A 27,601-nucleotide genomic window follows, 5' to 3' on the forward strand; every position below is an offset into this window, starting at 1 on the left:
CCCGCCCACCTCTAAACCCCACCCACCCGGACCTGAACACTCTACTGTACTACACTGTACAACACTACCAAGACACATGTGATCCTTTAAAGCTTTACTACTTTTACTACTACTACTACTACTACTTATAATAATAATATAGCCGCAAGCACCAGCTGGCATGGTGGTGCCTACTGTACAACACCAGGATGGTCATGTGTGAGAAGGTTAAATACAGGGGTGTCTAAACTACGGCCCGTGACCCATTTGCGGCCCAGCATTTTAAAAATAAAATGAAAATTAGCCTGCTGTTAAAGGTACATTCTGTAGGAAATGAGAGCAAGCGTGTAAAAGGCTCCAGCAGTCCAATTTCAAAACATCACAGAGAGTAGTCTGACCCACCCAGCCCTCCCCAGACACGAAGCTACCTCGGGTTGCCAAATTCAGGAGGCTGAATCTACATAAAGTTTAGACTAGTAGGATAGGTGGAGAACTTAAGTGGATTACCAGTGAGAGGAGGGAGGAAAAATACAGCAATTCTAAACCCTTCTTCCACCCATATTTAGCGCTATATTGACCGTATGTTACACAAGGGGACTGCATGTCACACAAGAGAGCTATTGGCCGGGCTGTGCGCTGTTCTGCGCCGCTTGAAAGACCTAACCTTGCTAAACTAGCTCCCTCAGGTACCCTCTGCCTTGTTATCCCAGCTGCACACAGGCCACTAATATGAATATGAACACTCATTTTTTTATGAATTTGAACACCAGTCCCTATTAAGCTCATCTAGTGGTGGTGATAAATTAACTGACTAAATCAGCTAGCCAGTTTAACTGTTCAGGAGTAGCCAGCTCTCGGTCGGCCTTGTAGTCTTTCTGAGCTCTAAGTCTTCTCCACCTTTCAAACTCACTGTCAATATTCCCTCTTGTTATATTCCTTCTTTGGTCACTGAGATTTTTTGAAACATGCTGAGGCTTTTTAAGCTGTGTAAATAGAAACGTATTGGCTGAAGCCCTGCTGACAAGAGCTGCCAGTTCTTTCATTCAACATGTTTCCTTAATATCTGCTGATACATTCTGATCATTTTATCATTTATAATGTGAGATTTAAGGCTTGAACGCTAGGTGTTGCTATGGCATAAACCCAATTTAAAATGCTCATCTTCTTTCCTTCCTTCATTATGTCTACATTAATGTTCCTTTTTGAAACATAATCAGAGCTTTAATTCAAGTTACACTTTGCCCAAAGCTGTCAAGGTGTACAAGTTATTGTTATTGATCAGGAGACTTCAATCAGAATGTTCACAAAGTTGTGTTCAGATTGACCATTTCAAAATAAGCTGAAGTTTTTGACCAAAAAAGTCAACATTAAAACAAGGGAGTGCATTTTCTGACATAATATATAATTAAAACGTTGTTCTTTTTCTAGTTCTGAATCAGATGACACCAGTTGTTTGTCTGTAGACAGCAGAATATGATTACAATGAGATTTTTTACAATTTTGGATATCTCTTAGTGTAGTGCTGAAATGTTTGCTTCACCAAAATGATATTCTACAGAAGTGTTAAACATTTTGAGATGATCAGAGCAAATACTGAAGAGTTACAGCAATTTATGATAGAAATACCAAGGACGCAAGGATTGCTTAGTGTACATACACTATTTTAAGTGAAAATGTCAATGAGGCATAAGCTTTGTTGAAACAATTAGCAATTATAAACAGCGCCCCCAGCGGATTGTTTCAAAACTCTGCAGGTCACTGCAACATGACATCACCTGAACATAAAACAACAAAGTTTTATCCTGATTGGCAAATGAGAAGTCTGCCAAAAATCCTGCTGAATGCTGATTGGCCGATGATGTCCAGCCATTTTGACTGATGAAGTTGCCCTTTGAACCAGCTTTAGAGGTTGAACAGTAAATTCGGTATAAAAAATTGTAGCTTGATCAAGAACTCCTCTAGTCTTTCACAATGCTTTTGGATGACCATATGCAACTCCTTGTCCAAAAAAAAAAAAAAAAAAAAGTTTAGTTTTGTTTGATGGCTTGTGACAATCTTTCTCTTGATTGCATTCCACTGTGAAAGATTGGTGGAGAGCATACCAGGACATGTGAAAGCCATGATTAACACGAAGTGGTTATTTAGCTAAATACACTATTTTGGGTTCTGAAAGCACTGGGTTCTGCATCTTTATTTTGACCATTCCTCATTTTCTGCAAATAAACACTATGTTACAATATTGTTTTTTGGAATTTGGGAGAAATGTTGTTAGTTGTTTATCATGAATGGACAGACTTCGTTTTTTCTTCCCTGAGGCATTAGGCTTTTTAACCAGTCACTTCATGAGTACACAAATATAAGCACAGAGGTTCCCTTTCTGATCAATGTCTCTTGCATCTTACACCATTTACTGCAATGGTCTTAAGTTTTTATACCCTTTCTGGGTATATTTATTGTAGTGTCTTAGGCTACTGGATTCCTGAACTACCTCTGTTTATCTATGTATCTATATATGGTAACAGTTTAACAAAGATTTAGGAAGATCACGTATTTGAAATACATTCACCATTTTAAGACGTCTTTTTTCTCTATAATATTGCAGGACCTCATTATTTTGAGGATACTTAAACGTTAAACATCTGACATTTTGCAAACAAACAAAACTTTCGAACAGTGTCAACAATTTAATTAACGACCGTTTTATGAAAACTCTGGAACATAGGAGTGGTAATACAAAAAAAAAAAAAAAAAATGTGACATTATTTGGTAGTAAGAATGATAACGAATCTGCCATCAAGACCAAAACTAAACTCTGGAGATAAAATTAACACAAAATTCCAAAAAAAAAAAAAAAAGTCTAAAAGAATGTTACGTATGTTAAAAAAAAAAAAATCATAAAATGCAAGTTCTTGTAGCAGATATTTTAATATAAATAAAAGAATGAATGTAAAATGCAATGCAAATAAATTGTATTTATATTAGTGGTGTCAATTAAAATACTAATATATACTTTTGGGGAGCTAGAAAAAAGAATGCATGACAAATTGAATAGAGGAAACTTGTTTCTCAGCTACTGTTCAGCATTGCACGCATACTCAATGTTGGGGGACCCTTATGCTAAATGGGCGGGTCAGGTGTGTAGCGTGAGCAAGAAAGTAAATATAAAGAGAAGTGTGTGTTCCAGTTGCAACACAGAACCCCACATAATAAAGGGAGTTGTGTGGCTGTGAGAAGTGAGCGCTGTGCATACCGCTCACCATGTGTAAACAGCATGGAGCGGGAATGGAGTAGGAAGTCTGAACTAAGACCTGTCTGGAGTGTTACAACTGGACACTGCACACCAGGAGATCTCCTCTGGCTTTGACTTGACACAGTGGAAGTTGGGTGTCAAATTAGTGACGTAAATAATGAGCATTAAAAAAATACATCAATTACTGATTCCGAATTAATTGTGTGTGTTCAATGTTGACAGCCCATTTTTTGATACTTTGATATTCTATCTGGTTATTCTGCAATAATGCTAAAATTTGTAAGAATACTGACCAAAAAAAGCCACCGTGTGTAAAGTTTCACTTTATTAAAAAGATTGACATCTGAAGAGGGAAAAACAATACATTAAGCCCAACTTTGTAATCATAACTAATTTTATATGCATAATACACTGATTCATCACAACACTGCTGACTGTCCTGTTAGCCACATCCATAACAGACCAGTCTACAAAGAAATGCAAAAATAAACAAAAACAAAACCTTAAAATCATTTAAAACTGTAAACTAAAATACAGGAAAGGAGGTATAGACTGAGGGAGGGAAACAAAAAACGTTTCAAAGATTTAGAAAACAGGCTGAAGATGCGGACTTGAAAATGAAAAACGTGGAGAAGGCTGGTCAGTCAAATAGAACTAAAAACCTCAAAATGAAACCAGCGCTGCAGCTGAATTCCAGACCACTAGGGGAGACTTCACTGTACCAGAGCGAAGGGAAGGGAGAAAAAAAAAATGTAAAAAATGTTCCTCGGGTCAGAATGAGAGGGAAACCGAGAAAAAGAGCAGGTAGAGAGAATGGTGTCAACATTTCAGATCAGTCAGCATCAGGTGTTGGACTGGCTCTCGGACTGGCAGACCTAGAACGACTGAGACACATACAGATACACGTTAGCTTACAGGAGTGCGCATAATTCTGCTACTGTTTACTGAGCACCAGCTATGCAAGTCAACACAATAAATCCATTTCAGTTAATGATTGTCGATACAGGCACAAACCATTGGCCAAGATATACCCAGACCAACCATTAATTTGCATATAACTCAACACAACAAAAATAGCAATTTAAACCAGTGAGCAATCAAACAAGACCATGACAGTGTTACTGAAGGGCAGATATATACAGGTCGAATCATTAGTCGAGTAATTCGAGTTACTAGATCAAACATTTTTTGGAGAACATCCCCTGAAGGAGAATCCACTGATTGGTAAAAGAATGCAGCGAGCTTATCCAACACCGGTCTCTGCTGTTAAGAAGCTAAGACGCACAACATAAAGCCAATGTTTATCCTAAATATATACTAAAATAGCTGCGGCCCAAGAGATAGATCATCTAATTTGAAAACACCACAACACAAGTTTCCAGCTTGGGACAAAACAAGACACACAGCTTGCAAATAATCGTTTAAAAAATTATGACTGGCCCACGTGATGCTTACCTGTCTCTTCTGGTGCTGTGGGAGCGGGATCTGGACCTGGACGCACTGCGTGCTCTCTGTCTGGAGCCAGAACGGGAACGAGACCGGGAGCGACTGCACACATTACACAAAAAAAAAGTCAGTTCCCAGGCAAAACAACCAAAAGAATCAATTTAACATGTGAAATACGGTCAAATTCTTGTTTAATTAATGCAGCCAGATCAGGGTTTGGGGCAATGTAACTGTCAATAGAAAACATTTTATCTACACCAGACAAACCTACACCAGACTCGGATGTGTATAGACCGTAGAAAATCTGTTACCTGCTCCTGCGGACTGGCGTTCTGGACCTCCTAGCGGGGCTTCTGGACCTGCGCACTGGGGATCGAGAGTGCCGGACTGGTGTTCTGGACCTGGAACGAGCCGGAGACACTGATCTAGAAAACAGATTGTAAAGGACCATCATTAAGCTTTAAATAATTGTTCATAAGGTGCTTAAGTTACATTAGCAGAGCAACAGCACGTTTTAAGATGGAAATTATAAAATAAATAATTTCATCTTACATTCAATAGCTTAACCAAAAAAATCCAGTTTAGCTTAAAAGCTTAAAGTACACATCACTCCTAGCTTAAGTAAAGCTCTAAATCAATTCCAAACTTACTGACATCAGGACAACTTACCGGCTCTTTCGTCTGGAGTAGGATGGGGAACGGTACCTCCTGCAAAACAGAAGCCAAAAAAAGCATAAAACCTCTTTGCACAGTTTGAAGTTTCCACTTATTAACTATTTAACAACCTCAAATAGCTCCAGGAATGATCAGCAACCACTGATCTACATTATATTGATTTTACACAAACCTCATACTTAGGTTTGCTTAGACAATAGTTTGTACATTAAGTTGTGAGGGAAGGGGGAAGCACTGACTTACCGTTCGTTGCTACGACTGCGAGAGTAGCGTCGCCCCCGAGATCTGGACCGAGATCGAGACCTGCATGGAGCATTCACAAAAAATTCCACATCAGTAACTATCTGCCTTCATAGTCTGTTAGAGTAGTGTAAAATAAACTGTGTAGTGCTTAGAATGTTTCTAAATTCTAAACCAAAAAGGAAAAGTTCAATTAATTTAAGAGTCAACACTAAAACACAATGACAGAATATCAGCCTCAAGAATAAACAAAACAGTGGGCTCAGCCATTTGCACCCATGCATGACATCAAATAGAAAAACATGCTTTCCACCCACCACATGCAAATTTCGTGCATTAGCCGGCTCTCAATCACATACAGACGCAAGCAAGATTTTTAAATTACTTTCTGGCATATGACCAATACAAATGAGGTCATACATAAAAATTAAAGCCCACACACTAAAGAGAACATAACTGTTTGTTGAAGAAGTTCTGCAAATCAGTAGCAGTCACTTCACTCTGTCATTGTCTAAATTGCTGACTAAGGCAACAACCCCTCTGGATTTGTGAACTTGCTGTCCACAACCAGTAGGGCATGTTTTTACAAACAAGCATGTTCACATCCTCAAATAGGCAACACATGCTAAATATCATTATACTGTGGTGCAATGGTTAATAAAGATAATCTAATCTATAATCTTCATAAGAGTATTTTGTAAACACTGTTTTTAAAGTGCATTTCCGGGGTTGAAGAGTGTCTTACCTGCTGCGTCGGCCACCTCTCTTACCGCTGTAGCGGTAGCAGTCGTATGCGTAGTGACCAGTTTCTCCGCACTGGTAGCAACGGTCATTTGGGTCAAACTGTCGTCGGCTTGGCCGTCCAAAGCGAGACTTCCGTGTCATTCCATTGGACATTTCAACGCGAATGCGGTTTCCACAGAGTACCCTGGCAAAGGGGAAAAACAGGTTGAGATGGATCTTGAAAGCTTTTGAGCATAAAAATACTGTTAACCATCCCCTCATTTTTTTCTTTCATACTTAATTTTTTTTTTAATATTAAGCGCCAGCTTACTTTCTTCTACTAGTTTGCCTGTTTAAGAGTAATCAATATAAATATGCCAACTGCCTGTGACTCTTTTGATGACAGACAGCAAATTACAAAAAAAAAAAGAAAGCAAGAAAGAAGAAAACAAAAAAAAGTTTAAGGCTAATCAAGAGACGTCCGGATGCCTTAAAGCTAGTTTACATACAATCTTCTGCTCAGTTGCCACAGCACATGCAAATCGACTTCCGCCTAAACACCTTTTTAAGAGTGAGGCTACATTCACAAATATGCCTTCAAATTCTTGGACCTTAAAGTCCACAAACCCAACAAAGCCTAAAACATTTCCAAGCGAGAGAAAATGTGTACGGCCATCTAGCACTCACCCTTACAGTTCCCTGAAGAGGTCAGGGGGTCAAATGTACATCATGGCAAATGTAGGCAGATAGAACTCAAGCTGACTCACTTTCCGTCCATCCCCTTCACTGCATCTTCTGCATCTCTGGAATCCTCAAACTCCACAAATGCAAAACCAGGTGGGTTTCGCGCCACCCAGACGCTTCGCAGTGGCCCGTAGTAGCTGAACGCCCTCTCCAGCTCACCCTTCGCTGCACCATTGCCCAGGTCACCCACATAGACCTTACAGTCAGCCTGGCTTCGCGATGAGTAAGACATCTCAAAGCTGTAACCTGAAAGACAACAATCAGAACACAATGAACCATGCACGCAAGCTTTCCGCAACCTATATTTATGGATGCATTACATCTTCATGATTTATTTTCAGACAGAAATGTACATTATACAGGCAAACGTATTGTGACACCTGCTAATTCACTGTATATGAAACCTTGAGTATTACAGACTTCGTACTGCATTCAGCAACAAGATTGGTAAGTAAACCCATCCCCCCAAAAGTACTGGATGGAACCCCATTATCCCAGCCCTCTAGTCAATGCCTGGTTTTGGTCCTTATCCTATTTTACTGTCATTACTTCTAGACAGAGTGTGTGTGTGTGAATTTGCTTATCTATACAAACCAGGGTGCAGGGGATTAAAATTACACTAGATATAATAAAAAAAATGGCTGAAAGGTTTCAGTAGGTGTTTAAGTTGTATCACACCTCATCTCTCCCAAACTCAGCTAAGCTACCAATACAGGTTTACAATAACCCTTGTAAATAATACTAGGGCATTTAATAAAATAAAATAGGTATCCTGAAAACAATGTCTTAAACCTCCACACATTCATGTTTTCTACGAAAGGCCACTCCCAGCACTTAAAATAAAAATAACACGTTTTTACTTAGCAAATTGCTTATTTGTAACTTTGAACACAAATAAAATATTTTGAGATGCCATCTAGTTGTTTTAAGATGCCAAGTAATTATCTGAAGTGTTTTAAAGCCTTTACATAGCTTCTGTGCTCTATTACCTCAAGGTTCCCTCCAACAACGAGATAGCACCTCAAAATAGTTTTTAAATATGAGATACTATATTAAAAAAGCCAGTATCTCAAAAAACAATAACTTAAAACAATTAGTTTCCATGTCTTCAAAGCACATTTTCGTGACGACACGAATTTTAAAACATCCGTGCAGACATGGACAGAAATAAACGAACTACAATCAAAATGGGCTATAATAGGCCTAAAATGAATCAGAATTTTTATCAAAAAATGTTTGTCAGATCCTGGGAGCTTCAATGCGAGGGGCTACTTTACTGAATTAACTGAGCTGATTTATTGGTCAGCTCAAACTAGATTTTCTCCATCGATAAACGGAAAAAAGCCTTTTCCAAAACTTTCGGAATATTTTTATTTTTCCAAAACGTAACTTATCCAGGGCTGGAGCTATTTTCAGATTCCATGTTTTTTTCCTGATCGTACAAACCCTGAATTAAGCACTACATCAAGACTATGACTTTTACATCTCAAAACCAAAATAATGAGTGCCTGTATGACTTAACTTACGATATCGAAAACTGACCTAGTATCTCAAAACAATGACCCGGTTTAAAATAACAGTAGTGTTTCAGTATAATGTGAACGCACTCAAAATAATGAGACACAAGCCCAAAACAATGACTTACTGTACCAAAATAATGAAAAAGGATTAAAAAAAAAAGATTACTTAATGCAAAATAATGATATTCCAATTTATATATGTAGTTTGCTTGCTCATTTTAAGTGGCGGGAATGAGCTTTCTCATGGGTTTCGTGTTCAGAGGCACTGCTCTCCGGTTAGCATTAGGAGCTAGGCTAATAAAGGAGCTAATCGAGCAGGCCGCGAGCTAAGCAGCCAAGCTAGGCTAAGCTAAACGCCGACGAGCCGCTTTGTTCACTCTGCGCAAAAACAGCTCTGACAGGAAAATAAACTCAAACATGCGGCTAAACTACAGTAACGCGGCTCTATATCTGGAATAATTTTGTGTCCGTTAGAGCTCAAATTAAACCTGTTTAAACAGCGCGAGCTCTGTTTAAATCCCCAAACAGTCTCAGTCTCTCCGCTGCACGAGGCTTAAATCGGCTAGCTTCCTACGCGACGTTTCCGTTCCACCTTAAACCGCACAGCGTTACAGGACACAGCAGCGAACAGGCGCCTGTGTTGAACCACTGCAGGATTTAAGGTGGACCGGGATTGTTGTCTAACAAGGAAACCCGAGCTTCATCTCCGCGGCGTCTCTTGGGCCTCCGCCTCCAGACACGACCAGGCCGAGAACAGCGACACGATACCGGAACACAGCGCGGATTAAACCGAGCGAATCTACAGAGCAGCACAAAACCTCATTAAACCGCTAAAAGACGTAAAACCGATCCAGCGCTCCGTTTCCTCACCGTCTCTTGCGCCCCGAAGTCCCGCACGCGCTCTGCTCACGGAAGTGCACGCGGAGAGGCGCGCGCTCCTGAGGGGTTCGTAAGGGGCGGGGTCGCTCGGACAGAGCCACCTGATTGGTCCGATGAGCCAGGAAGGCGCGATTTTTTCTTGTTGTTTTTTGTTTATTATTTTTCTACGTTTATTCTCATAATTTCATTTTATCAGGTATGCTCATGTGTATAATGCTATTATTAATTTTTTTATGTTTTATAATTAATTTTTATATATTAAAAAACATATATATTTTCTGATTTTAGGGGAATTTAATACATTAAGTAGCTTTATTTGTATGAGGTAAGTTTATCTGCCATAACTTTACATTTTGCAGAGGAATGATTCAGAAATTTCAGAAAATGGATGAAACTCATTGTTAATATATTACAGTGTTATAGGCCTGTAACAATAATTGTCAGTCAATACATTATCGACAATATATGGACATGACCTCAATGATTTTGATAATAGTAATTTATGTTTGTAATAAACACATTGTGCTTATTAGGTCAGTTGAACCAGTGCATCAATAACTGCGACTCTTCGACCAAGAGACATCTGCTTCCAGAACAGGTTCAGTTCAGGCTTATAAGAACCTTGGTGCTTTTCAGCAAACCAGTTTTATTGAAATCGAGGATACTTGAGGATGCTCTCGGTTCACACTGAAGAACAAATTATTCCTTGGTTTCTGCTGGGAACAAACTTTTCAGGTTCCAGAGCCTATTTTTGCTGGTGGAAATGAGCAGAATGGTTAAAAAATTAGGTGGAGCCTAAGCAGATTGGAGTCTTCATGTGAAAAAAAGCATAAATCTTTCTTTTATTATAAAAAAAATACTATTAATATTTTCATTTATTTGTAATTATATTAGCATTATAATAGAGTAATTTAATAGTTAATAATTACAATATCATTTACCACAAAATTTCTGGAACAACATAATGTTCGCAAAAAATTGTTTTAGGCCTACCATGGGGTATTTCATGTTGTAATTCTTTAGCTTAACCTGTTGAGAATCATTAGTTAACATAATGTAAAGATTGTGCAAAAAGTTAAAAATATGATTTGAGCACATTAAACATCGCTATAGTTTATGAATTTATTATGAAACATTAATCAAGTATTTCATTTCAAGTGAAAAGAAAAGCTACACAGTGCATTCAGAAAACAAGTGAATTAACTGTCTTCAACTTGGCTGTTTGAGTTACATGAATATACCTGTGAATATAACAGCTGCAACATGAGGCACACTTTTTCTGTGTATGTTTTTACTCAGTATGACCATTAGTTAATAATGAAACATTTACAGTGATACATCCATTTCAATGAATAAATACTATAATTATATTATATAAGTAGTGTCAGTAATGGAATAAATCATCACTCAGGCCTTTCCTTCATTGTGTCATGAGCCCTTTGGTGACACTACCAGTGTTCAGTTCTCATGCGAATGACTTGGTTTCTCTTGTGAAGACAGACTGATGGATGTCCATGTAGAGCAGGATATAAATCAGAGGGAAATTCCCCCTGAACATGGCATAGCACGTCTTGTCCATCTCAGTGTTGATTCAATGGGGTGCAGGATTAAAGTCAAAAGTTCACAGTTTATCACCCCATCAATTTACTAAGGAATACAGTCCAAGTCAATCTTTTTCAATTATGCAGAACTATTAATCTCTCAATCTAAGATCACTGTGTGCAAATCTGTCAAGTAATTGCCTACTGACCTGTCCAACTGCCATGTGATCTTACTGCCCCTAAGAATGTTCCACCAAAGTATACATTGCTTAGCCAATATTCTTTTTGTCTGTTTTTCATAGTGCCAATTCATGTTCATAAATGTATAAATCAATTACGTTTTTTTCATGTTATTCGTATGTGTGAGGGTGATATTAGGTATTACCATGTGTTTTGAGGGTACATGTTTGATCACCGCTACTTGTTGGGGCATTATCAGCATTTTGAATTTCTGTTATTGCCCCCTAACTATTCACAGGGTTTGCCCTGTCCATCCTGACCAATCACAGCTCTAGATCAGTGTTTCTGTTTTCAGTCCAATGGTTAACTATTTAACATCGAGGTTGAGCAATATATTTTAATACACTGCAAAGGATATGTTGATATATAACAAAATAATCACACTATGGTACTTTGTCCATATCAATCAGCTCTAATGTTTGGGCATAATATGACCACATGTTTGGTTGACATCTTTGTTTAACCTTTTAACAGGCCAGGATTTTTGTCAGTTGTCTGCCTGATATCACACCACTAAATCTCAAGGATTTTTATTCAAGCGTTACATAAAAAGCTTTCATGATTGATAAGGAACATTCCTGAAAAGCATAATTGTAATTGTAATAAAAAATATAAAAATGTGAGAAAATCTGCTAATGTAAAAATATAATGAATAAAATCATTACACTGGCTCTTTCCTGAACTTCTTTTTAAAATCAATATTTTCCTCAATATTAATCAAACAGTTCATGTAAGTTCAAACCTTTAGTTTTGTTATGTTTGTCTAGTGTTCACGTTTATTTTCAAACATGGGGTTGATTCCTGTTAATGATCTGGAATTATTAAGTGAAGTAGAGAGAAAACAGGCAGCGTCCAGCCCAAGTAACCTGTTGGAGATTTCAAAGCCCTTAAATTTTCAGAATGTAAATAACCTTTTTACAGCAGAAAAAGGGTTTTGTATCACCTACACATGTAGCCTGTATACGGGACAAGGCATATTAAGGACTTAATTTACCAATATCACTAATCACATAATTAAAATAAATAACATAATTAGGTATAACAGTAGCAGACATTTTAACCAGGGATGCCTAAGTTACTGACCTTTTTATTTGACTATATGGAACCTTAGCAAAAGCAGTGTGAGCAGTGGATTTGTACTTATTTAGAGTGCAGCTGTTTACCCCAATCCATTTACAGTGGAGTAGCACTTCAGTCTGTACTGTTTTTAAATAAGGGACAGCACCAAGGGAAACCAAATAGAACATGGTTCATATATCATATAGTCGATGTAATGAAAAAAGTAAGATTAGAACTGGCCAAACGAATTATGTATTTTTCTGTACACAAAACCACACACATTTTATGCTATCACTTAATTATAATATAAATATACTATATATTAAAATATAAGGACATGGCCTTCAAAAAAGCCCCAAATTTAATATGGCCCCCAAAAAAGAAACATTTACCTTTTTTTGTTACTGAAATTATTTGTGTATGTTAAATCACCTAAACGCCATTAGTGGTGAAAGACTCTTAAATATCTGTGTAAATATGTAACAACTGTGATTGGTCAAAGCACACAGCAAAACACTGTGATTGGTTAGAGAGCTAATCTCTGTTTTGCACTATTTGTATTGGTATTTGAAAGGTCAATATAGTTATAATGATCAATCAGAGATATACTGTGCTCCCTTAACATATGGGTGCATTCCTCAGAAGCCTGTGATGTGACAGTATGCCTCCAAACTGGAGAATGTGATGTACAGCAGCCAGAGGCCAATAAAGAGCATGGTTGTCAGAATCTTGAAGGCTTTTGGTCCTCCCAGTTCTCCGCCTACTGCGGGTCGTCGCCGCAGCATCAGCACGGCCATTGTGATGAAGGCGAAGATGGTGAACAGCGTGACGGAGAAGGCCAGTGAGCCCGGGTCCACCTTAAACGCCTGACCTTTGACCTCCCAGTACACAGCGGAGATGGACCAGGCCACGCCGATTCCCAGAAACACGTTAACAGCATTGCTACCGGTTACGTTCCCCACTGAGGCGTCAGCATACTGATCCTGAACTGCAGCCACTTTACTTGCAAAGGTGTCTAAAAGAAAGTGCAGAAATTAAGAGATAGTAGAAAGAGACAAAGTTGAAAAAGACAAAAAACATAGTTAAGTTTACAAAAAATACACAGTTTGAAAATGTATTTGTCTGTATGTGAAATGTCTGTACTAGAGTACAGTATTGCTGGGGTATTTGATTGCAATCAGTGACAAAAGTTAGGCAAGGATGTTGGATATTAACACCCCCAGCTCATCCCAAATCTACTGGGTGACGCACCATCATTCCACAGAACCCAGGTCCACTGCTCCACAGCTTGGGTTTTAAAAAAAACAGTGAGTCAAAATCAATGGATAAAGTGTTTTCTTGATAAAACTTCACGTTAAGGGGGCCGAGTGGTCCAGCGGTCTAATACGCTGCCACTATGAACGGGAGGTCACGGGTTCGAATCCCGTTCATGCAGCTCTGCCATCAGCTCCCGGCACTCAGAGGGAGCAAAATGGGGAAAATATATATACAGTGAGTCCAAGAAGTATTTGATCCCTTGCTGATTTTCTTTGTTTGCCCACTAATAAAGACACTATCCTTCTGCACTTTTAATGGTAGATATATTCTAACATGGAGAGACAGAATATCAAGACAAAAATCCAGAATATAATTTTAAAGAATATATTTTTATTAATTTGTATTTCAATGAGGAAAATAAGTATTTGATCCCTCTTGCCAAACACACTCAATACTTAGTGGCAAAGCCTTTGTTTGCAAGCACAGCGGTGAGACGTTTGTTGTAGTTAACCACAAGTTTAGCACACACACCAGGGGGAATTTTGGCCCACTCTTCTTTGCAGATCCTCTCTAAATCATGAAGGTTGGTGGGCTGTCGCTTGGCAACTCTGACCTTCAGCTCCCTCCATAGATTTTCGATCGGATTGAGGTCTGGCGACTGGCTGGGCCACTCCATGACCTTAATGTGATTTTTCTTGAGCCAATCCTTTGTTGCCTTTGCTGTATGTTTAGGGTCGTTATCATGTTGGAAGACCCAACCACGGCCCATTTTCAGATCCCTGGCAGAGGGGAGGAGGTTGTCCCTCAGGATTGTGCGGTACATGGCTCCATCCATCTTCCCAGTGATGCGGTGAAGTAGCCCTGTACCCTTGGCAGAGAAATACCCCCAAAACATTATGCTTCCACCTCCATGCTTGATGGTGGGCACAGTGTTCTTGGGGTCATAGGCAGCATTTTTCTTCCTCCACACATGGCGGGTGGAGTTGAGGCCAAAAAGTTCAATTTTGGTCTCGTCTGACCACAAAACCTTCTCCCAATAACTTGGTTCATCTTTCAAATGATCATTGGCATACTTGAGGCGCGCCTCCACATGTGCTCTCTTCAGCAGGGGTACCTTTCCGGCACTGCAGGATGTGAATCCATTGTTGCGCAAAGTGTTGCCAATTGTTTCCTTGCAAACTGTGGTCCCAGCTGCCTTCAGGTCATTTGCTAACTCCTGCCGAGTGGTTGCAGGACGATTTCTGACCGTTCTCAGCATCATTGCCACCCCACGAGGCAAAATCTTCTTTGGAGCACCGGGCCGAGGTCTGTTGATTGTCATGTTATACTCTTTAAACTTTCTGATAATCGCACCAATAGTTGTTACTTTCACATCCAACACCTTACTAATCTTTTTGTAGCCCATTCCAGCTTTGTGAAGGTCAACAATTCTGACTCTGAGGTCCTGTGACAGCTCTTTGGTTTTACCCATGTTGGAGACTTGAAATCTGTGTGATCTGTCTGATTCTGTGGACAGGTGTTTTTCACACAAGTGATTAGTGAGAACAGGTGGCTTCAGGTCAGGTAACAAGTTGATTGGGAGTGTCTAACTGGTCTGTAAAAGCCAGAACTGCTAATAAATACTAAGGGATCAAATACTTATTTCACTCCATGAAATACAAATCAATTAATATATATTCCTTAGATTTATTTTCTGGATTTTCTTTTTAATATTCTGTCTCTCCATGTAAGAATACATCTACCATTAAAAGTATAGAATGATCATGTCTTTATTAGTGGGCCAACGAAGAAAATCAGCAAGGGATCAAATACTTCTTGGACTCACTGTATATATATATATATATATATATATATATATATATATATATATATATATATATATATAACTTCATGTGAATCCCCAGAGCAACAAATGGCACAATCTAAAACAATTTACCTGGTATAGAGGTTCCCAGGGCGACGAACACCACAGCAGTGACAGTGTCACGGAGGCCAACGGTGCAACCAAAGTGTGAGGCCAGGTCCCCAATGATGGCGGTGAGGAAACCGATGACCAGTATGCATACGATGAAACATGCCCAGCCGTTCCAGTACTCCGTTGGAGGAACAAATGCAAACAGAACCTTCCAGAACACTGTCATAACGTGCATGAAGTAATCACAGCAGGACGGATGCCGTGGCTCCGCCCCTTCCTCACTGTCCTCCTCCCCTGAGACAAGGATCAATACATTTATAATTATATTCTGCTAATGGCAAAATTGGATTAATCTGTGCTCTGCACACTTATTCCTAGAGGAAGAACCATACACAAACATCAGGGTTCAATATCAGAGTACGATACAACAGAAAAAACACATCAAGGATCGCAGGATTTCACAGGATCGCAGGATTCCAGCAAACACTCTTAAATTTTGTTTAAATTTAATTGGAATATATATACACACACACAGTACCTGAACTGACAGTGATAGCCTCGATAAACTGCTCTTTCCAAGAGTGTGTGCCGATTACTTCTGCAAGGTTAGTGTCCTTCATCAGACGATCTACAGTATTCTGCAAAAACATATGCATGTGCGCCCACACACACACACACACAAACACACAAACTATTTACTATAAAAGATTATCCTTCTAGTTTTAAGGAGAAAACAAACTGTTCCAATGATCAATTAAAACTGATCAAAATATTACCACAAACACACATTAAAGGTAATTTAAGTACACACAGATGATTCTGAGAACCCACAGACAACTGAAACAAAGGATGAATGAAAGACAGCAGCAGGGGTGGATCCTGTCATTTAAAGAGAGAGAAGATGAGAAAAGAGTGATTGGTCAATCAGTACATTTCACACTTTCACAAAAAAAAAAACTTTACTCTTAAAACTGATGCGCTTTCTCTCAGAACATTCTACAGCCTCTTTTACACACACTTTTACCTGGGCAATCAATCAGGAAAGAGTTCAGTGTTCAGGCCCCGCCTGATAATACAGTTCTAATCTGATCTGTGTATTTGTAATTATGGACATACTCATAAGACTATATTAATTCATTTTATAATTCCTTGTATAAATATAATTCTGCGTTTTCTATTGATATTTTTAATTTGTCAGATAAAGTGGCACATCTAAACCCATCAGTTTTAAGAGTGTATTGGACACTCTGATTGGTTGGTGCTTTAAGTGGACAATCTAATCATAATGTCCAGCTGAAGTTGGTGTGAAAGCATCCAATCAAAGAGAGCGACAAAGTTCTGACCAATCCACGTCTCATGCGGAGGGACGAAGCCTCCTGTACCGGGTCTAATGTTCCATTGGGTGCCATTCCCTGCCGGATCTACAGGAGAGGATGAAGAGGTGTTAGCACAAAAGAACAAATCCACACCCACCCACACACACTGAAAACTGTAATATAATGCTTGGAGAAAATCAAATATTCAATATTTGGTAAATATCTCTTTAAGCCTAAATAAACACTTTTGGCAGCCATCAAAATCCTGGTTGGATATTACACCACAATTTTTGAAGAAAATGTAGATTTACATTCAAATTTTCTGGCACAGACCTGACATTTTTAGCACAGTCCACAATGTTTTATTTATTTGAAGAGGATAGATGCCATTCCAAATGTTTAGTCTGCTTTATCCATTCCATAACAACCCTATATGTGTGTTATGGTTATTGTCTGATTGGAAACCCAGTTGTGTCCAAATTTCTAGCTGATGGTTTGGGGTTATGCTGAAAAATCCTGACGCTATTCTTCTAATTCCTTCTACAGGGACTAGCTTGATTGCAAATGACGACACTGGTGCTTCTGGTAAATGGGAGGCCTTCGCTTGGTGGTTCTTGAGGGATCCTGACCATCTTATTCATTTTCCCAGCTGAGGATGACTTTTCTCCTGTGCTCTTCATGGGTACACCTCCCAATATCTTTTTCTGTGATTAAAGTTATTTAAACTGATGAGTTTGGAGTCAGCAGTTGTTTAGAAATGGCTCGAAGGAACATTTCTGATCTTTTCCAGATCTGCCCCAAAATCCTTAGATTTTGGATGTCAGTGAATCCAATGTGAGCTGCATAACAAACATTGTAGTCAATCATGATCACTACCAGGAAGTTAGGTTTCGTCTTGGCAAGGTAAAATACATTTTGAAACTTTCAGTGCCGCTGAACTGTTTTTTTTTTTTGTTTATTGTCAAACCTGTAAGCATAACTTTGACTCATGTTAAATATGGAAAACCTAACAAACATTGTTGTTTTTAGTTTATATGCATGTTGAAGCTGTATGATTTATGTCTGTTAAAAATGTATGCTGTATGAAGAAAATATACATATTAACATATTCAATAACTACTGTGTATGTGTTTATACCTTGAAGGCCATGCTCTCCTCTATAATGACCTCCAGCTTGCTGTGCTCCCCTAGCACAGGCTTCCCCATCTCAGCTATTTTCTTCGCCTCCTCTAGCTCTGGGGCAGGAGTACCTGGGATGGGTCAAACAGTTTAAGTGTCTTTACTATTAAACTAATACACTTTTACAATACAAAAAAAAAATCTTCACATAAACCAATTTAGAAAGCTGGGGTCAGAGAACAGTGCCAGCCATGTGACCTTGTGATCAATTATCCAATCATCTAACCACTGAGAAACTCTCAGTGTTAGTTTATTTAACAGTAATGTTACTAAATAAACTACTTGCTGAAGATTATTTTTATTAGTGTGTGTAAGTTATGCAAATGTTAATAAGCCAATATAATGAAAGATTGATTTCTATTCTTCCTAAAAGCCAATCGCAGCATTTCAATATTGTTTCATAACAAAGATTTCATTGTTCAGTTCATATAACAAAACTAAGTGCACTTATATATCAGTTTTCCTCAACCCATTTACGCTTAAAAAGTTCTTAAAAGTGTTTCACCCAAGACTGTTTTTTGCATAAGGCACAGTACATGACAGCCAATCAGAACAGTGCTCATTTACATATAATCTTAACAAAAGCAGAGCAACGCAGAAAGAAGAACTTCTCTTACCCTGATTTAACAGCAAATCTGCAGCAAAACACAAATCAGCCAACAAATCAATCAGTGATTCGTGTGTTAATGAGTGAAGAAATGAATCAATTGATAATTAAATGCTGTAAATTAGTTCTTATATATGTGAAAATAACACATATCCTAGTCAATCCTACACACATGCACAGATACACACACGAGGATTTGTTTGACACACACACATGGATTTTGCACGTGAAGTGTGTTCAGGTTGGTCTTTTGGTACAGTTAGTTTACATCTGAAACCAAACATCAGTTAGTTAAGTGTGCGTGCACACGTGTGTATGTGTGTGTGTGTGTGTGTGTGCACGTGTGTGTGTGTGTGCAGGTTAGTGGGGTGAGTGAAAGGTTGCAACATGATGCTCTGAACAAATTAAATCTCACTCACACACTCATCCGTCAAGCCATCTTGCTCCCTCACACACACACACACTCACACATACACACACACAAACACACACACCTGAAATCCCTCTCTTGAGCCACCGGGGTTCTTCAAGGACTATGTAGAAGTTTTCCCTTTTCTCATATTCCTGGACATTGACGATACGCACCTGTAATGTCTTACTACACACACACACACACACACAGAGAGAGAGAGAGAGAGAGAGAGAGAGAGAGAGAGAGAAAGACAAGTGCTCATTTCCTTGGGGCATAACCCTTGAAATATTAACTGAGACCCTGCCACTTAAATCACATCACAGTTGAACCCACATCAATACTTAACAACACAGACAGTAAATAATTTAAACACAAACACACACACGCTCATTCACATGCACACATATACATGTCACGTTTGTTCTGTACATATGTAGGGTACAGCCAGGTATACGGTAAGACCAAAGACATTCCTGATTCAAAATTCTAATTATAATACATTTCAATGAATCATTTAAAAGTATAATCTATATGGTGTAGAATAATCTGTGTGTTTAAAAAGATTGGGCCCTTGGAAGTAGTTTCCCAGACAGGGATTAAGCCTAGTTTTTCCTTTTAATGGAAAATCTTAATTAAAATGCTGTGTTGTCCAAGACTAGGCTTAATACCTGACTAAAAGCTGCCCTGCCTGGAGTTTAGGACTCTGGGAACATCTTGGGGCATTGGGAAGGAACATAGGAGAAAGAAAGGAACTTTTACATAAAACTCTGGAAAAAAAACAGAGACCACTTTTGTTTCTGAATCAGTTTATCTGATTTTGCTATTTATAGGTATATGTTTAAGTAAAATGAACATTGTTGTTTTATTTTTTTAAACTACGAACAACATTTCTCCCAAATTACCAATAAAAATATTGCCATTAAAAGCATTTATTTGAAGAAAATCAGAAATGGCTGAAATAACAAAAAATAGCTTTTAGATCTCAAATAATGCAAAGAAATCAAGTTCATATTCTTAGCGTGTTCATATTCAAAGTGTTCAGAAATCAATATTTTGTGGAATAACCCTGGTTTTTATTCACAGTTTTCATGCATCTTGGCATGTTCTCCTCCACCAGTCTTACACACTGCTTTTGTATAATTTTATGCCACTCCTGGTGCAATTCATGCAGTTAGTTTGGTTTCATGGCTTGTTATAATCTATCTTCCTCTTGATTATTTTCCAGAGATTTTTAATTTGGTAAAATCAAAGAAACTAATAATTTTTAAGTGGTCTTTTATAAACCCTTTAAAATTAGGTCATGCTTTGGTCAGGATGGTCACGCTGGTAAACCTCAAACAAATGCAAACACTTTGCTTGCCTACCAGCTCAACCGTCATATGGAGATGTTTTTCTTGATTGGTACACGTAATCAATCAAATATGGATGGACCCCACATTAAAAACTACCTTCTAATTGTTCATTGTATAGTCTAAAACTATACAATGTTAAATTAATCAAAGGCCAATAACACATTATTAGAAAATTGAAGCCAACAGGATGCTATGGTTTCTAATGGTTTATAATGGCTCCATTACTGAGTGAAGGTTTAACAAGGCCGCTGCTTTCACTGCTTACATCTTTAATGGGAAGAAGATCTGTCCCACCCTAGACGCCACGGCATCAATAAAACACTTTCCACACATGCACACACAGTACCCACACACACACACACACACATAGACACAGAACAAACCATCCCCGCGTAATTTAATTTGCACACTAAACCCAAGACATTGTCAGGATACTTTTAGTGGTAATGTTGAGGCATTTTACCAAGTGTACACATTCATACTTGTCAAAAAGTTGCCCTCAGCTAATTAAGCCACATACACAGCTACAGACTCGATTTTAGCTGCAAGTATTGGGTAAAAATGTAACGTGTTACAGCATTCACTGTTTCAACTGTAACATGTTGTATCGGCTTCTGTTTACACATGATTCCACTGAATTTCTCAGGAACTATTCAGATGTCATGGCCCCCAAACATAAATATTCCTTAGCGTGCATGCTACTGTTATTTTGTGTAATTTTCTTTTTGTGTCTGAACTGTAATAAGTGGAGAACAGTGACTGGCCATAAGAGGGCGCTCTCCAATATAATCACCACCACAGGGAATTACCAGTATATTTTTTGGTTTTGTCAGACACTAGGAGGCGCTGCCGAGTGAGTACAAAATGGCCGGGTTTTTATGAAGCAACTAAACAAAATAAAAGTTCATAACTGACTGATAATTTAAGACAATTTTCTAGTTTTCTGAACACAGAACAATATTAAATGTTTCAGTATGTTTACAGCATATTACACACAGCTGATCCAACTAATGAACTAACTGCCATTACTGAAGTGAGCTGAGAGTGTTACAGCAGGAAAACACTGTAGCACGTTTTACCAGTGTAGCTGAGGTGAGTGCTGTCACCCTGTTTAACTAGAGGAAAAGATTCTAAGCTGTTCTACACGCTACTCTATTGGTATGAGCTCTAATCATGCTGAATAACTAGCCAGATTATATCCTGACAGACCAGCTACATCATCAAACTCAAAATACATAATTTGCTGTTCTGGTCAAGATCCAGTCATCCAGCCTGTTTACTCCCCAGCCTCTCTGGATTTTACAGCGGGTCAGTAATGTAAGTTGCAGTGACTAGTTTATCTTTTAAAGAGTCAGATTAAGTTTATTATGCAGTGAAATAAATGAAAGAAGTATGGTGTTTCAATGTTTTAGCACATTAAGCCATGTTAATATTTTTCCTTCTAATGGGTTTCACTGCAAAGAAAACCCATGTCAAGCCTTTATACATTAAGTGTTTTTGAAAAGCCCATTCATTTTGACCATATAGATACCCATTCATTGAGGACTCCTTTGTGGGCTTCCTCTAGTGGTTTGCGGTCTCTTTTTTTATATAACGATAAACAATGGTGGTATTCTGTTTTTTCAAACTTTGTTAGCTAGTTTTGTTTTTATATAATAATTAAGCCCTTCCCCATCTATGAGTACTTCCTTCTCTTAATCCTTCCTCAGAAAACCTGACCCTAGACTGGCATGCGTTCCCACAGAAACCTTCCCAGTTTAATTAAGAGCCTTTATTTTGTTTAACTAGTTAGTCAGCCATATATTTGAAAAAAAAAAAAAAAACAACAACAACAAGGAACTGCAGCTCCTGTGGTAGTCAATGCTAATTTAAGTGCTAGTAGATTAGCATGCTAGCTGCAGATTCTGCCTCAGTTTTTTTTTTCTTTTCTTTTTTAGAAATAAACTTAGATGACACCTTTCCAATCCTTGTGTTTGTTTCCATGTAGCAGGAATGTTACCAATATGTAACAGTAACAGACAAACAGTGTTGTGAATATCTATTTGCTCCCCTACAGATTTCTTTTGTTTTTTCCTTTTTGCCATGCTTACATTTTTTTACATGATGGAGAGCCATTACTTTTTTTTTTTTTTTACATATATCCTATTGGGACAGGTTTGTTTGGATTGCATTTTCCCTTGATAAATGAAATCATCATATTTACTTTTTTTATTATCTTGGTCTGATATTAAAGTCTTGATTATCTAAAAAAAATAGTTATTTTTATCACTTTAGTTTTCTGCTCAAAAACTTATCTAAAAGTTATTTATTAAGGGATCTCCGGATACTTTTAAAAAATGTGATTGTTTATTAGAGCTCTTTAAAGCCAACTACAAATGCTTACATGTTCATATAAATTTTAATCACATGCAGTCAGCAGAAGTAAATACATCACTGCTGCAAAAAAAGTGAAAAGTTTGAACACATTTCATTACTAACTGTGTGTGTATTTGTGCTTACCAGGTTTGTTCGTTGGTGAACTCCAGCTCTCCTTGTACAAACTCATAGTCAACTCCCTGACGCGCAGACCCGTCCTCGGTGTGATATGGCACGGTCACTGTTCCACGGACTCCCGAATTCCGGTTAACCGGAATCTCTACAATGCCTGAATTCTCAGCCACCTGCATTTCCCTCTGCCCAAATGAGAAGATTCCTGCATGATCATCATCCAGGATCGTGACTGTGGTAACCAGTGGGTCCACCAACCGTGCTCCATCTGTGCTGTCTCCACCCTCTTCTCGCAGGTTTGATAAACGAACAAAAAAATGTTCATCCTCTTCAAAAACCTCATCATCTATTATACCCACCTGTGACACACATGCACAGAAAAATGTAGGTTATACACATAGGTATCAATATGCATCTCAGCATCTCAGCCTATCAGTGTTTTATAAATGTTTTTTTCCACAAAAATGCCACATTGGGGCACACACACTCTCACTCACTCAATTACTCCACCTTTATCTCCTTCCTCGTGTCTCCAGGTTGAAACACCAGCGTCCCCTCGCAGTACTGAAAGTCTGTTCCAGCGCTGGCTGAACCGTTCTCTGTCCTGTAATCCACATGAAACGTTTTAGTGCCGCTGCCACCCAGCAGTGCGACCCACAGGCTGACCTCTCCACAGTTCTCACTGCACTGGTACTGCATCTGCTCGAAAGACACATGCGCGCAGGTGGCCAGGTCGTCTAGGGGGCCGCTGGAAGACGCTCGTTTTGCCTGTTCTGCCGCCGCGTGTTTCTTCAGCACATTCCCAGCTCCGATCATCATGCGCGTGGCCTGAACTCGGTAAAACGCCCGGCTCTTCGGCTGCTTCTGCAGGGTGGAGTAACTGGCCATTTCAATCAGCTGATCCAGGTCTTTATCTGGATGTTTCTGGCGAAGGTCCCGCAGCATCCGGATGACCTGCAACAGCACACAACTCGTCTATAAAATGCCTCAGAAACAATAAAGACATGTTTTAGAAATGTTTCAAAAACATCTGATATTAACATTTGACACTATAGCAGCAGTTTTTTTTTTCTATACAGGATACATTTCACATGGGGAGGTGGGGTAATGTAATTTTTTTTTTTTTGTCATTTTAGCCATGTCAGTCATTTTTAAGAACTGCACACTTTTGTATCAGTAAAGAGTCCGGCACTTTTTACCTTTTCTAAAACAAGCCTTAAAACTTTTAAGATTGTATTAATCCCATGTAATTTGACATGTGGGCAATAGGGCTGCAACGATTACACGATGTAATCGAGAATGTCGATTATTTAAAATTGACGACTACAAATTTCATTGACAACTAATCGTTATTTATAACAGTACCGCATTACACAAAGTGCTGGAGACAGAAACACAGTGGGAGATGGGTAAATGGCTTCCTCACACAGGTCACACTCAACTCAGTCTGGGTCTTCAAAAGTGCCCATACACAACAGATTACATAGTTACTCACTAAATATCAGTAATTTCCACATTTAAACATCTAGACATTTAAATTCCTTTTAAATGTCATTATCAGCTGTTTCTATAATTTTTAGAGATAAAGGGCATGACAAAAATAATCGCTAACTAATCGACAAATCGAAAAAATAATTGGAAGATTAGTTGACTACCAAAATAATCATTAATTGCGCCCTAGTGGGTAAATATTCCTGTACAAAAGGAAACATTCAAGGAGCCATACAGTTTTGTCCTCTATGGCACTAATATCTTTATTCACATCATTCAAGTCAGTGGCACATTTCAGGTGTTGTATGACGTGCAACATTTAAATCAAGAAGACAAGCCAAAGGACTCTTCAGAGGTGCAAAGCTTTTGGCAGCTTTAAGGAAAAATGTTATTACTACTGTATATAAGTATTATATTGTATATATTAAATCTAACAATAAGCACTGTAATAAACAAGAAGCAACTCATTGTTTGCATATGTTTTGGAAGTGATAGCAGTGTGTAAATCAAGTAGTCATTCAGATCTCATTCAGGTCATTAATGCTGAAATTACCTATCCTGTGTGAATCAGTAATACATATTACAGACGTCCTGTAGTTTAAACTACTTGACTTCACTTCCCCAGGTAAAATAATCCTGTCTGAATGCTTTTGTTTTAACCCCTCCAACACCCACCTCCTCTCGGTCCTGCTCAGGCTCTTTGTTGGACTCTATGTTGATGATGTTTGAGGTGGAGTTGCTGGTGGAGCTGTTGGGGTTGCCTTGGTATTTGCCATCCATGATGATGTCAATGCCTTTAGGTGACAGCTCGCCCTCCGTCTCCACGATGATGCCATTGCGTTTTTTTGCTCGGTAACTGCGATTCATGTACTTGTAGAACAGGAGTCGACGGTCTGCAATCCACGCCATTAAAACACACAGGGGGAAGAACAGCAGCGTGACCAGTGCTTCCCACACCTGTAACACAGAACACACATTCAGGCACAAATACACAAACAGATCACACAGAGATTCATAGATCAGCTGCTCACACACCCAGTTGCTCACTCTCAACTACCAATTACAGTGAAGTTTACATGAACCTTTTTTTTTTTTATGAAATTTTCAAAGTGCTTCCACTGCTGGTGTGGCTATTCTGAATTTAGTAATTTATGTTAAACTGACTTTTTTAAGGATATATACATAAGGGGGGAATTTTGAACCCATAAAAAAGTAAAAATGACCAGTTACTTTTTTATCTCACGCTTTGTTGGAGCTCACATGGGAAGGTTGTATTTGCCAAATGGTTAACTAGAAAATACAGCTTTAGTCTATTTGGCTACTGAACAGAAGATCCACCCACTAAGCATAGAAAATGTAATAAAAATATGATTTAAAGCTGAACTTGATTTATGTAACATATTGTAAACTTGTTATAATCTAGAGTTCCAAGTTCCACATGTAAATATGGTAAATATGACTTTACTGGCAGTTTGAGTGCAATTTACATGTTCCAAATTCTGACTAACAGCATCACACTCATCATCACCTGAATACTAAGTGTTCTCTCCTATGGCTGTTTTACCATTCCCAATATAATCTGTTTGTTGTCTAGTATTATATTTTCTGTACTCCAACTTAAAATAGTGTATTTTTACTTGTCTTAGGAAGAGCTGTGAAGTTGACAGCATCCTCACCACTATCTTCCCAATTAATCCATCTCCTACAGTCACCTCCTATTTTCTGGCTCTGTTTCTGATTTTGGTTTCTTAAAAGATCTTACTGTTCAATTTAGGAATTGTTTATGTAAAGATCATTGTAGAATTGTATGAATGAGACTTAAATTTAGGAATAATGTGAATGTAACATTTTTAATAGCATCCAAGCTGAGCTGATAATATTCCAAGGTTTTTAACAACACTAGCCTAGCATGTCCTGTTTTAAACTAAATAAGGGCATGTCAGATTCCAAAACTCTGATTAGTTGCATTATGTTATGCATAATTTGTTGTTTGCAGAACTACTACTTGTCATACTTCTCATAAGCACTGAATAATGAATAAAATTAATGTTTAAGAAAAGCTTATGCCTGTACTCCTAATATGATTAGACAATTTTAAAAGTAAAGTAAATTCTATTTAAATAACACTTATAAGTTAAATGCTGCAGTTGCAGAAATGCTATTTTGCAGATAGCAGTGACACAGCATCATAAACAACATAAGCAAATCCATTCAAGAAGAGTGTGTGATGAATCAGATATTTATTTAGCACTATAATTATTGGTCTCATTAACAACATCAGCCTCATAGCTCCAGTGCAAAAATGTGACCTTACTGAAAGACTATACTTGGGATACAAGGAAACAATGTGTATTAGATTTTTCTAAATATCGTTATAAAACAGCACACAATTAACCCCCTCCCACCTGTACAATCCCAGGGGAGATGACAGCGAGGATGAGGTAGAGCCATATGTAGGCAAAGATGCTCCAGGAAGCGGTGATGAAGAAGACTCTGAGATGTTGGATCTTCCTCGACTCACCATCAGGAATCACCCACACACAAATCCCAATGATGACTAGCATGTTAAAAGCAGCGCTGCCCACGATGGTGCCCGGACCCAGCTCACCCGACTCAAATCCATGCCCACACACCTACACACACACACACACACACACAAATCATCACACACATACAAAACAATGGGCTGAAAACACATTACAGAAGAGTGTGCATAGAGAGCAAACATACAAGGACAGTGTCAATAAAAATTATATTCTAGAACAGTGTAAATGAGGAGCACATTTAAGAACAGTGTGAATAAGGAGTTTATTCTAGAACAGTGTGAATGGGCAAAACATTTGTAAACAATGTGAATCAGGAGCACATTCTAGAACAAATTTAATTTAAGAACAATTTAAATGATAAGCACATTTAAAAACAAAGTGACTGAGGAACACATTCTAAAACAGTGTGAATGCGGAACACATCTAAGAACAATGTGAAAAAGGAATTGGTTATAGAACAGTGTGAACTGGGAACACATCTAAGAACAATGTGAAAAAGGAATTGGTTATAGAACAGTGTGAACTGGGAACACATCTAAGAACAATGTGAAAAAGGAATTGGTTATAGAACAGTGTGAACTGGGAACACATTTAAGAACAATGTGAAAAAGGAATTGGTTATAGAACAGGGTGAACTGGGAACACATTTAAGAACAATGTGAATAAGGACTTGGTTCTAACACATTGTGAACTGGGAACACATTTAAGAACAATGTGAATAAGGAATTGGTTATAGAACAGGG

The 27,601-nt window shown here is 38.3% G+C and overlaps 2 protein-coding genes across 8 annotated transcripts in view; both read right to left on the reverse strand.

The window, feature by feature from the left end:
- Nucleotides 1–3,537: 3,537 nt before the first annotated feature.
- srsf7a (serine and arginine rich splicing factor 7a) lies at nt 3,538–9,552 on the reverse strand. 2 transcript variants are annotated; one of them, XM_007260977.4, is made up of 8 exons: nt 9,448–9,552; nt 7,081–7,303; nt 6,336–6,518; nt 5,594–5,653; nt 5,345–5,383; nt 4,987–5,100; nt 4,685–4,777; nt 3,538–4,113 (listed from the first exon to the last, which is right to left on the reverse strand). In XM_007260977.4, the coding sequence occupies exons 2-8, from the start codon at nt 7,287–7,289 to the stop codon at nt 4,062–4,064; spliced, it is 750 nt and encodes a 249-aa protein (XP_007261039.1). In that variant the 5' UTR covers nt 7,290–7,303; nt 9,448–9,552; the 3' UTR covers nt 3,538–4,061. The 2 variants fall into 2 exon arrangements, with proteins under 2 accessions (XP_007261039.1, XP_007261040.1); XM_007260978.4 differs by having other exon boundaries at nt 4,987–5,076; nt 9,448–9,528.
- Nucleotides 9,553–10,564: 1,012 nt separating this feature from the next.
- slc8a2a (solute carrier family 8 member 2a) overlaps nt 10,565–27,601 on the reverse strand; it is a 48,565-nt gene continuing 31,528 nt past the window's right edge. For 2 of the 6 annotated variants that reach the window (XM_015608759.3, XM_022666566.2), the window contains 11 exons: nt 26,718–26,945; nt 24,988–25,269; nt 23,332–23,775; nt 22,834–23,180; nt 19,065–19,168; nt 18,581–18,598; nt 17,922–18,034; nt 16,812–16,889; nt 16,007–16,106; nt 15,490–15,762; nt 10,565–13,311 (listed from right to left, as the gene is read on the reverse strand). In XM_015608759.3, the coding sequence (XP_015464245.3) occupies nt 12,935–13,311; nt 15,490–15,762; nt 16,007–16,106; nt 16,812–16,889; nt 17,922–18,034; nt 18,581–18,598; nt 19,065–19,168; nt 22,834–23,180; nt 23,332–23,775; nt 24,988–25,269; nt 26,718–26,945 (2,364 nt within the window). In that variant the 3' untranslated portion in view covers nt 10,565–12,934. The remainder of the gene's footprint in view (nt 13,312–15,489; nt 15,763–16,006; nt 16,107–16,811; nt 16,890–17,921; nt 18,035–18,580; nt 18,599–19,064; nt 19,169–22,833; nt 23,181–23,331; nt 23,776–24,987; nt 25,270–26,717; nt 26,946–27,601) is intronic. The other 4 variants (XM_049466561.1, XM_049466563.1, XM_049466556.1 and 1 more) reach the window with 4 other exon arrangements.

This window comes from Astyanax mexicanus, chromosome 1 (genome assembly GCF_023375975.1).
Source record: "Astyanax mexicanus isolate ESR-SI-001 chromosome 1, AstMex3_surface, whole genome shotgun sequence".
Taxonomy (NCBI): Eukaryota; Metazoa; Chordata; class Actinopteri; order Characiformes; family Acestrorhamphidae; genus Astyanax; species Astyanax mexicanus.

Coding starts and splice junctions, on each gene's coding strand:
- srsf7a (XM_007260977.4), bottom strand. CDS start 7,289: ATGTCTTACTCATCGCGAAGCCAGGCTGACTGTAAGGTCTATGTGGGT. Junction 6,519..7,080: donor GTGAAGGGGATGGACGGAAA/GTGAGTCAGCTT, acceptor CCCCTTTGCCAG/GGTACTCTGTGGAAACCGCA. Junction 4,114..4,684: donor CACAGCACCAGAAGAGACAG/GTAAGCATCACG, acceptor TATGTGTCTCAG/TCGTTCTAGGTCTGCCAGTC.